This window comes from Neofelis nebulosa, chromosome 11 (assembly GCF_028018385.1).
Source record: "Neofelis nebulosa isolate mNeoNeb1 chromosome 11, mNeoNeb1.pri, whole genome shotgun sequence".
NCBI classification, from domain to species: domain Eukaryota; kingdom Metazoa; phylum Chordata; class Mammalia; order Carnivora; family Felidae; genus Neofelis; species Neofelis nebulosa.
In genome coordinates this window covers 77,556,318-77,567,822 of record NC_080792.1, presented here as the reverse complement: position 1 = coordinate 77,567,822, position 11,505 = coordinate 77,556,318, and the positions used below count along the sequence as shown (strand labels likewise).

Below are 11,505 nucleotides of genomic sequence, written 5' to 3'. Positions count from 1 at the left end.
CAAGGATTCACACACTAGCTCACAGCTCTAAGAAACCAAGCAGCACTGACAGTCACCTCTCAGATCCGCTGACTTGGGGGACCTTTCTCAGGGCTTACGGAGGGAAATCCTGCCCAGGCAGGAAGAACATGTGAGGATTAAGGGCGTGGGCTTCCAAGGGAGGCCACCTGGGTCCTGCAAGTGTGAACTCGGGGGTGACTGAGCCTGTTCCCTCACCTGCAGAGGGGAGTAAGAAGGGGCACCTGTTGCAGACGGTTGCAGGGGGAGGCTGATGAGACGACACGTATGAAGCTCGTAGCACACGGGCTGTGATGGGCTGCGTGCTCCCTACACTCTAGTGACAGACAAACACACCCGGTGACTTCTTAGGAATTGCTTCCAATCCCCTACAGCGTTCTCTGACATCTCCTTTCTTCCTTCCTTTAACCCCTGTGATAGCAAGTGAAGAAAGAAAATCCCTTTCTAAATAACATAAAATGTGACCCCTCTCAAACAACAACAAAACCACGCAGAATCCGCGGGAATATCCCCCATCGGATCAGGGAACAGACGAGAAGTCAATTCAGCCCTGGCCTAGGCCGATTTCTGCCCTTTGGGAAAACATCTGCCCTGCGGTGACCTCCCTAAGCAGCTTGGGGCTGGAGCTAAGGAGCTGGTGAGTCCTGGGAGTGTCCCATAGGAGTCTGCCTGTCCCATCTGGGCCGGCCGGTCCTCCGGGAGTGGCCCCGAGGCCTGACCCGCGGCACACTGGCCCCCGTTACACAAATGTGAGTCCATTTGTGTGCCTTTGTGGAGGAGGACCCACAGCTGAAACGACACTCATGGTCACCTGCCTCATTCTTTGCATTTTGCCGCACCAAGAAGGGGAGGGCTGTGTTTAGTGACTAAACAGATCTTGGTTGGTCCTCCCAGTAATCCTCTGAGGTGGGCGAGGCTTTTCCAGACGGGGAACCTCAGGTCCAGGGAGGGAACGTGATTTGTCCGAGATAGCACTCCGTGGGTGGCGGGGTCCCGCTGCGCAGTGACTCGTGCTGCCCTGGACTCCCGGTGCGGTCATTCGTGGCGGTCGTCGGGATGAATTGCATCCGGCACTGGCTCAGTTCCCCACGTGGGATCACCTTGGACTCTCGGCACTCTGTCTTGCGAGGTACGCACGTCCTTACCCTACTTCGTAGATGAGGATCCTAAGTATTGCCCAAGGCTCACCCTGGTTGTAGGTGGCAGAGCTGAGGTCAGCTACCAGGGCACCAAACAAGGTGCCCAAGGACAGTGGGGTTTTGCCGTGAATGATGTGTTGGTGTAGAAGGAGCCCTGGCCTGGAGCTGGGACCGCAGTGCTGATCATGGCCGTGTTGCTAATTTCACGCGGGACCTCCGACCTCTGCTCATCTATAGAATAAGGACACTCCTTAACAAGGACGTGCTCACCTCCAAGGGTCCCCTCCCAGGCTGTGGGGTGGAGCAGGTGGATTTGGGGGGAACACGGTGACCCGTGACACCCCCGTTCCTGCAGGCTGGCGTGCAGGTTAAGGTATCCGCCGGTCAGCTTTGAACGCCCGGGCAGCCTCACGCGGCTGGCTCCCCTCACCTGCGTGACCTCTGCCTTAGCAAAAGGACATCGGGCCGCCCGCCTGCCAGCTGGAGGGTTCTTGGCTGCCCACACTTTATCCTGACACTCTGCTTCTCTTTCCGTCCCAACGTGGCCAAACCCGGGCAAAGCGTCTCGTAGGTGAGCACGTGGGCACAGAAGGTGCTTCTGACTAGGGGAGTGTTTCAGACACAGTCGAGAGACGCAGATTTGGGCCAGGGGTCAATGGTACAAGCAGTGAAATAGGCCTAAGTACGTACAGGAATGTGGCAAGCCGGGGGAGGTGGCCCTGTGGGCTGGCCAGCCCCAGAGAGCGTAGACAGCCTCCCGAGTAACTGAGTCCGAGTCAGGGGAGGGCTGACCTGAGCACGGACCTTCACGAGTGGCTTAGATCCGTGGGGGACAACGGAGGGCATGCCGCGTGGCTGACTCGAGTAAAAACTCACCCGTGCTCCTCCCCCATGGCCTGATGCACGACACCAGCCTCTTGCTGAAAGGTGACACCCTGTGGGCCGGGTTCCCTTAGTCACCCCGTGGGCGCCTGTCAGGACCCACATGAGAATGGAACTGGCGGCCGTGGCCACCGTGGTGGTAAGTGGAAACAAACACCCAGGTGCTCTTCCTCTTGGTGGGAGGAAAAACCCGAGCGTGGAACAGAATTGCTGTCCTCACGCTGGCATTCTGCCCCCCTCGGTCCCGCACAGACCTTGCCAGGGATGGGTGTGTGTTGCTAGGGGTGGGGGGCCGCGGGCAAACAGATCCCGACCACCCCGCGCCCCACCCCCCTTCCACTCTTCATTTGGTCGCTGCCCCGTGCTTGTAGGTGCCGAGCGGTTTCCTGCGTTCGTTGTGGCTGGACCCATGATTGCTCTGACACCTGGCAAGGTTTGCTTTGCAAGACATAAAAATAGCTCTGGCTGTGCTCAGTTTTCGGGTCAGCTGGGCGATTTCGGCGAAGGGCGACAGTTTGGCATGGCGGGGGCCCCAGAGCTTCACTGCGGGGACTCCTCTGGCCTTTCCTGCCTATGGACTCAAACCACCTGCGCAGTGCTCCTCCTGGACCACTGTGCACGTCTGGCATTGTTAGTTTACGTGTCGCTCTGATGCTCTGTCTTCCAGGGATACGGCCAGGTGTCTGGTTTTACAGTCGGGTGTCCACATGCTGGGGGGTTAACACCGTCCATTTTAGGGAATTTATCTACGTCCGTTTCTCATGCTAGGACACTGTGAAAGGTTTGGGTGCAGGGGCCGGATTTGAGTGAAGTCAAGGTCCTGAGCTTCTCTGAGCCCATTTACTGAACTGTGAAATGGAAGTAACATGACAACAGCAATGATAATATCCATCACAGTTGTTCTGAGGTTTGAGGCTAGCAGGCACCCTATACTCGTGGCGGTGTAATATGTATAAATACTATTATGTTTATTTGTTTATTTAAAAAAATTTTTTATTAAAAATGTTTAATGTTTATTTTTGAGAGAGGGAGAGAGAGAGCAAGAGAAAGCAGTCAGGGGAGGGGCAGAGAGAGAGGGAGACACAGAATTGGAAGCAGGCTCCAGGCTCTGAGCTGCTGGCAAAGAGCCCGACGCCGGCCTGACACTCTTGCGAAAGAGCCGCTGGAAAGACACTGCTTGTATCCCCGCATCCCTGATACAGGTCCCAAGATGGAGATTTCCAAAGTCCAAATCCAAATCCAAATTCCAGCTTGCCTCAAGCCATCAGTGGGTGCTCAGTGTGGGTGCGCGGAGGTATCGTTCATTTTGTACACGCCTTGGGGGTACATGTCCCAAGCTGGGCACCAAGATCCCGAAATGAATGACAGTTCGTCCCTGTCTACAAGGGCAGCTGAACTGGCTGCCCGAGAGACCAGTCGGTGCCGTTTCCATGCTGTGTTGTCTTTGTTTCCATGCTGGAGGTCTGTGGGCTCTCGCACCCTGTCACCCTCTCCTGCCCGGGGAAGGTGTAGGACTCTAACCTAATGGGCTCGCTAAGGGAGCCAGAATAGCCTTTGCAACAATTTTGGTACTGTCCCCTGCCAGTGACTAATTTCTAAATCTGTCCTAAGGGCATGCGTGAGCCAGCAATGTCAGGACTCTGACCTTTCTCGCACTTTTTAAACTTTTCTCGAGAACTTGCTATGTGCAAGAGTGGAGTCCCCAGAAGGACCTCACCATCGAGAAGCAGGAGGGAGGGAGGGAGGGAGTACACCTGGGGGTCTGGAGACCCGGTGGTGGTCACCCGAGAGCAGTTTTGTCCCCTGAGACGTTTGGCGACGTCTGGAGACATTTTGCATCGTCGCAGCTGAGGGAAGGGGGTGCTCCCGGCGTCTAGTGGGTGAAGGCTGTGCGCCCTACGATGCCCAGGACGGCCCCCACCACGGAACAGGGAACGTTCCAGCCCCGGAAGCCAATAGTGCCGCGGTTGGGGAGCCTTGGGGGAGAGAGCAAGGCGAGGGCATCGGAAAGCTGGGTGCTGCTGTGAACAGGCGTGTACCTCTGCTTGTTTCGGTCCTCGCTTTCAGTTTTTGTGGGGCTACGTCTAGGGAGGGAAAGCCCTGGGTCAGAGAGCAGTTCCATGTTCACGTTTTTGAGGAGCCACCGAACTGTTCCGCACGGCAGCCCCACCGTTCATTCCCCAGGGCCCCCAGCAGCGGACAGAGGTTCCGGTTTCTCCACGTGCTCACCAGCCCCTTGCTGTTTTCTTCCCTCCGCCCCCCCTTCCTTCCCCCCTCCCTCCTTCCCTGCTTCTCTGTCTCTCTGATTGCAGCCATCCTTGTGGGTCTGAAATGGTACATGGCAGTATATTGATTTGCATTTCCGGAACGACTAAGGTCGGATCTCTTTGTGAGCTATCGGCCATTTGTATATCTGTTTTGAGCAATGTCCGTTCGTGTCCTCGGCTCATTTTAAAATCAGCTTGTCTGGGGGGGGCACTTGGGTGGCTCAGTGGGTGGAGCGTCCGACTTCGGCTCAGGTCAGGATCTTGCGGTTTGTGAGTTCGAGCCCCGCGTCGGGCTCTGGTGCCGACGGCTCTGTGCCTGGAGCCTGCTTCCGTTTCTGTGTCCCCCTTTCTCTCCGCCCCACCCCTGCTTTTGCTCTCTCTCTGTCTTTCTTAAATTTTTTTTTCAACGTTTTTTATTTATTTTTGGGACAGAGAGAGACAGAGCATGAACGGGGAAGGGGCAGAGAGAGAGGGAGACACACAGAATTGGAAACAGGCTCCAGGCTCCAGGCTCCGAGCCATCAGCCCAGAGCCTGACGCGGGGCTCGAACTCACAGACCGCGAGATCGTGACCTGGCTGAAGTCGGACGCTTAACCGACTGCGCCACCCAGGCGCCCCTCTCTGTCTTTCAAAAATGAATAAACAGAACAAAAAAATTTTAAATCAGCTTGTTTGTCTTTTTGTTGCTGAGTTGTAAGACTTCCGTATATGTTCCGGATACTAAACTGTTAGCAAATGTGTGATTTACAAATATTTTCTCCCCTTCGGTAGGCTGTCTTTTCACTTCCTTGGTAGTGCCCTTTGATGCATAAAAGTGTTTAATTTGAATGAGGTCCAATTTATCTACTTTTTTTTTTATGCTCATGCTTCTGGTGTCACATCTGAGCATCCATCGCCAATTCTTTTTTTTTTTTTTTTTTTCGTTTTTTATTTATTTTTTGGGGACAGAGAGAGACAGAGCATGAACGGGGGAGGCGCAGAGAGAGAGGGAGACACAGAATCGGAAACAGGCTCCAGGCTCCGAGCCATCAGCCCAGAGCCCGACGCGGGGCTCGAACTCACGGACCGCGAGATCGTGACCTGGCTGAAGTCGGACGCTTAACCGACTGCGCCACCCAGGCGCCCCTCCATCGCCAATTCTAAGGTCACAACGATTTGCTCCCATGTTTTCTTTTAAATTTTTTGTGTGTTTTTTTCAAATTTTTTTAATGTTTATTTATTTTTGAGAGAGACAGAAACAGAGCTTGAGCGGGGGAGGGGCAGAGAGAGAGGGAGACACAGAATCTGAAGCAGCATCCAGGCTCTGAGCTGTCAGCACAGAGCCCGACGAGGGGCTCGAACCCTTGGACTGTGAGATCATGACCTGAGCCGAAGTCGGACGCCCAACCGACTGAGCCACCCAGGTGCCCCAATTTTTTTTGTGGTTTTAGTTCTATTTAGGTTGTTGACTCATTTTGAGTTGAGTTTTTATATGGTCTGAGTTAGGAGTCGTGTCGTAGACTCTGGGTCTAGAGTTCTTTCCTGTCCAGCAAGAAAGCAGGACGCAGGATTAAAATTCGAGAGATGGCTAATGTCCGGGAGGAGACAAGAGCCCCGATTAAGGGTCCTTGCTCCGTTTTTATTAGGATCAGAAGGCTTACAAACATGGTGATGGACGTGCACAAAGAGATAATAAATCTGTGAACATGAACTCATGGGCGTGAGGGAAAGAGGGTTTTGAAGATATTCGGTGTTAGAGGTTTGGGTCAATATAAAACAAAATCCTGGAGCCAGGCAGATGGTTGTTCAGGGCAACTTTACCCTGCAGTGGTCTATAGCCCTATTTACCTATTTACCTAATTTGGTTCTTCCTCCCTGTGAAAGAAGCTTTCTGCTATAGTACTAAATTGGGGGGGGGGGGGCATATCTGCCCTGAATACCTAATCTTACTCACCTCATATACCTTTGTGTTGGGGCCTTTACCCCACCCTCTCTATACCTATTTAACTAATCTTGTCTACCCAAAAGTGGGTGTGAGCATCTATGGCTTTCTAATTCTTTATGCCTTGTTAACCCATCGGTGCAAGCCTGGGGAATCCCTAAGCTTATTCCCCACAGAGTCCAACCTCATTCTATTGCTTGTAGAAATCAGTTGTCTCAGAACCATATGTTGAAGAGACTATTCTTTCCTCCTGGAATGGTCTTTTTTTTTTTTTTTTTTTCAAGTTTGTTTATTTTCTTTAGTAATCTCTGTACCCAGCGTGGGGCTTGAATTCACGATCCTGAGATCAAGAGTCTCATGCTCTTCTCACTGAGCCAGCGAGGCATCCCCCCACCCCCCACATTGAATGGTCTTGATATCTTCATAAAAAGTCTATGGGCCATAGATGTATATGGGTTTATTTGGGGACATTTGATTCTAATCCATTGATCTATATACCTGTTCTTTATGCCAGTGCCACACTGTTTTGACCGTAGTTTTACAGTAAGCTTTGAAATCAGAAAGTGTGAGTCCTCCAACTTTGTTCTTTTTTAAGATTGCTTTGGCTATTGGTTCCCCTTGCAGCTGCATATGAATCTGTTTATCGTTTCAGGTAGTATGGCCATCTTAACAGTAGGAAATCTTCCAATCCACGAACATGGGATGTCTTACATTTATTTAGATCTTCTTTAATTTCTTTCAGCAATGTTTTATACACCAGCGTTGTACACATCTTTCACCTCCTTGGTTAAATTTATTCCTAGATATTTTATCCTTTTGGATGCTACTGTAAATGGAATTGTTTTTTTAATTTCCTTTTCAAATTGTCCATTGTTGGTGCAAGAAACACAATTAATTTTTGCATATTGATCCTGTATCCTACAATTGTGCTTAATTTGTTCATTACTTCTATTAGGGTTTTGTGTGTGTGTGTGTGTGTGTGTGTGTGTGGATTCTTTTTTCTTTTTAATTTTTTTAATTACATGTATAGAGAGAGTGCAAGTGGGGGAGAGGGGCAGAGGGGGAGAGCGAGAGAGAGAGAAGGAGAGAAAGGGAGAGAATTTTAAGCAGGCTCCATGCTCAGCAGAGAGCCTGATGAAGGGCTCGATTCCACAACCCCGGCATTATGACCCGAGCCAAAATCAAGAGTCAGCTGCTTAACCAACTGAGCCACCCAGGGGCCTCATGTGTGTGGATTCTTCAGGATTTTCTATACACAGGCATCTCCTGCTTTTTGAAAGTTCACATTATGCCACTTTGTTTTTGTGAAAGACCTACACTAGTACCTGTTTTTGCTAACTGGAGGAAATCTGAAGAGGATTTTTGCTTTTAGGAGAAAGTGGAAAAGTTAAAATAGCCAAGCTCCTTTGGTGAGAACTACACTCAGCACCTCAGCACCAAAGCTGCCATAGCTTTGAACTGTGTCTGTGAGCATCTGAGTTTTGTCTTGATTTATGTTGTGTATCCATTAGCAAGATGTGTCCTCAGCTATCAGAAAAGCCTAAGAGAGGTTATTTTATGGGTCTGGGAATGCTCAAAAGTGTTTTCTTATCAATTAATGGTAATTGCTTCTTTGCTTTACGCCATTTCAACTTATGAAAGTTTTCAGAGGAACCTCTCTACTTTTGGATAGCGGGGAAACCTGTATAGGATCATGCCATCTATGATTAGAAATGATTTCAGGTCTTCCTTTTCCATTTGAATGGCTTTTATTTCTTCTTCTTGTGTAATTGCTTTGGCTAGGACCTCCAGTACAATAGCAAAATAGGTGAAATAGGTGAAAAGTGGGCACCCTTGCCTTGTTCCTGATCTTCAGGAGAAAGCTTCTGGTCTTTCACCATTGACTATATATTAGCTATAGGTTTTTCATAACGTGCCTTATTGCATTCAAGTTCCTTTCTATTCCTACTTTTCTGACTTTTTTTTTTTTTTTTAATCATGAAAGGGTGTTGGATTTTGGCCAAATGCTTTTTTTTTTTTTTTTTGGTGTTCATCGAGGTCATCCTGTCAGTTTCCACTCTGTTCTATGGATGTGGTTTGTTACATTGATAGATGCTGAGCCACCCTTGACTGCCTTTTCTGTAAAAAGAAACTTGATGACCTTAAAGGGAAAAAACCTCCTGACCCTGTGTATTACCTGGAAAATACCCCGATGACATTTCAACAGTTTCTGTTGCCCAAAGTGCACAAGAAGTACTCAGAGTCGTGCCGTTCTGGGAAATCTTGAGAACGTTTCTACTTCCCTTAAGAACATAATATTGAATTATAAAAAGACAAAAGCCTTTTAGGTACTATATTGATATGTTTGAGCTTGGTGGTCCTGTCTTTTTGTTTTTTGTTTTTTGTTTTTTTCTAAATGCTTCTACTGTCTCCCTGTGGCAAAATTGGTTCCGAAATTTCAACACGTTCAGGTCGTATTTTTGTTTGTTTGCTTTTTAACAATCTTTACTTCAAATCGCAATGATCGACTCCACTAATAGGGCAGAGTTAGCGTGCAGGGAAGAGGCATGGGTTAGAAATCAGAATATCTGAATTCATGCATTCGGCAAAATGACTTTTTGTCTCTTGTTAAGCTCTCCCTGTTTACCGGACACTGTTTTAGACCCTGGAACAGAACAGACTCTCTTCGGTCTTCCCGGGTTTTCATTCGGTTCTAAGCACACTCCATCCCAGGTGTACTAGCGCTAGGAAGAAAATAAGGCAAAGTGCCCTTCCCCCTTCCAGAACCATGATGAGGATTGTGACAGTAATACAATGATGATGGCGGTGGTGATGATAAGATAATGGCGACAGTCCCTTTACATCTACGAATTGGAATATGTAGAGTCTTCTCTTTTCTTTCCAGGTAACAGCTTTATTGAGAGATAATTCATATGCCATTCGGTTCACTCATGTAACCTATATACTTCCGTGGTTTCTAGTACATTCCCCAAGTACATTCACTACAGTCAATTTTAGAACATTTTCATCCCCCCAAACACAACCCTTGTACGCTTTATCCCCATCCTACTAGCCCTAGGCAACCACTCAGCTTTCTGTCTCTATGAATTTGCCTGTTCCGGGCGTATCAGATACATGGCGTCATACAATGTGGTCTTTGGCGCCTGGCATAATGTTTTCAAGATGCATCCGTGTTGTAACGTGTGTCAATGCTTCAGTCCTATTTTATGACCAGATAAGACTCCGTTGTCTGGATGGATCACCTTTTGTTTACCCATTCTTCAGGTAACGGACATTTGGATTGCTTCAACTTTTTGGGTCTTAGGAATCTGTAATGGGATTCATAACAGGCATGATCTACTCATCTCTTACGTGCATGTTGATGATTTACGGTGAGCATGTGTTAGTGTCCCTAAATGAGAGGTGAGAAATGGACATCCAGAGGCATTCAGGAACGTGCCTAGGACCACAGAGCGTGTTCTTCGCAGAACCACTCTGTCCACTGCCTGTCCTCTCTGGCACGGCCAGCTGAACCCACAGAACCCTAGCTTGCCCCTTGCCCCGCGAGCCCCTTTAGGGTGGGAATAACTCCATTATGTAGACTCTAAAATGCCTTTCCTTTTTTCCCCTACAGATTTTCTGAATGACCTTGCTTCTTTTTCTATCTTGTTTGATTTTCTCCTGCTTGACCTTCTCCTGGTTAAAATTCTGGGGGGAAATGACAGACTCCAAGCAAGTCACCAAGAGCACACCCGAAGGGAGCTGTAGCCCAAGCCAAGCGCCTTTTCCAGCCTCAGACAGCTCAGGGGAGCCGCCGCAGAAAAATGATAACAACGGCCCTCTGCCAGAGACTCCTAACCGGGCTGAGCCAGCCTCCCACAGAGGTGCCGACGATACCGATCAGCAAAGAACTTCCGGGCCACCCCTACGCCAGAATCCCCCAGGAGACCCCCTTTCCTCTGATGACACCTCCCCAGCGCCCCAAGCCAATGCAACAGGGACCGCAGACCTGAAGACCCCAGATACCGATGGCCCGTCGTCTCCAGCCAAGCCCCAGGGCCAGCGAGCCAGACCCCTCTCCAAGAAAGACGAGAAGCAGGAGCACATCAAGAGGCAGCTGATGACCAACTTTATCCTGGGCTCCTTCGACGACAACTCCTCCGATGAGGACCCCAGTGCCGGCTTGTTCCGAGAGTCTCCCCGGAAGGGCAGCCGGGCCAGCCTGGGGACTCTGTCTCTGGAGGCTGCTCTCACTGCAGGCGAGCCGGAGAACCCCGTCCCCACCATAAGGTAACGTGCCCTGTGTCCTTCTAACTGGGAGGCACAGGAGACTGTCTTTGTAGAAAGAACTTAGCCCAGTTGGGAAGGCGACCTTGAGTGTGACCGGTTGTAATTTAAGCCGAATGAGCCAAGGCTGACAAGAGCCATTCGGGATGGGATGATGGGGGCTGGAGGGAGGGACAGGTTCCCTGCCTCCTGAAGAGACCTTCTTTCATTTGTTCCTTGATTCTTTCAACAGGTAACTAAGCACGGAGGCACATGCCTTCCCCTTAGGGATGCCTTCAAAACAAAAACTCAGATACTGTAACCGCATCCAGCAATTTGTTGGAAACAAATGCCCATAGGCCCATCACAGGTGGGAGTGTCGAGCCTGGGTGTGCAGTTGGTGGCTTTGTTTTTGTTGTTGCTGTTGAGCTTTGCCGCCTCTCTTCCGGGCGACAGAATTGCAAACAGAATACGGTAGTTCCAGGTGGAAAACTCGGGAAACACAGACAAGCAGAGAAAAGAGAAGAGCCACCAACCGTAACTTGGCCAGGTCCTCTGCTTTCCTTCCAGTGTCCTTCCCTCCTTCCGGTCTGTTCCTTTCTCCAGGAGGTAGAATCCCACTGGCTGTCGGTCTCAGCGCACCTCTTGTACTCTCTCTCTCGAACGTGAAAAACTTGGACGAGGAGGTGGCTTCTTCCATAGGTGCCCACGTTCCCAGGGGGCTTAATTTGCGGTCTGGTGATGGGAAATAGAAAGTAGAAACGAAATGCGAGTATTCCCTGTACTGACCGTCCTCAGGGGGGAGTTCAGTTTGAGGCTCCGCAAGGGTTAAAGGAAGGGAGGGCTTTAGGGTCTGGTACAAAGAGCAGTCATTGGTGTTGGAAGCAGAGCTGGTTCCACCTGGGCTCTGCCACCCCCCACTGTGTGCCCTTGAGCATGGCATTCGCCTGTCCCGGCCTCAGTTCCTCATCTGCCAAACACTGACCTGATTAAATGGCATAACGACTGTAACGTATGCAAAGACCGGTACAT

General features: G+C 50.0%; 1 protein-coding gene across 1 annotated transcript in view; it reads left to right on the top strand.

Moving 5' to 3' along the window:
• The first annotated feature begins 2,051 nt into the window (after positions 1–2,051).
• ACACB (acetyl-CoA carboxylase beta) overlaps positions 2,052–11,505 on the top strand; it is a 111,203-nt gene continuing 101,749 nt past the window's right edge. The window contains exons 1-2 of the mRNA XM_058691036.1: positions 2,052–2,178; positions 9,842–10,497. Of these exons, the coding sequence (XP_058547019.1) occupies positions 9,851–10,497 (647 nt within the window). The 5' untranslated portion in view covers positions 2,052–2,178; positions 9,842–9,850. The remainder of the gene's footprint in view (positions 2,179–9,841; positions 10,498–11,505) is intronic.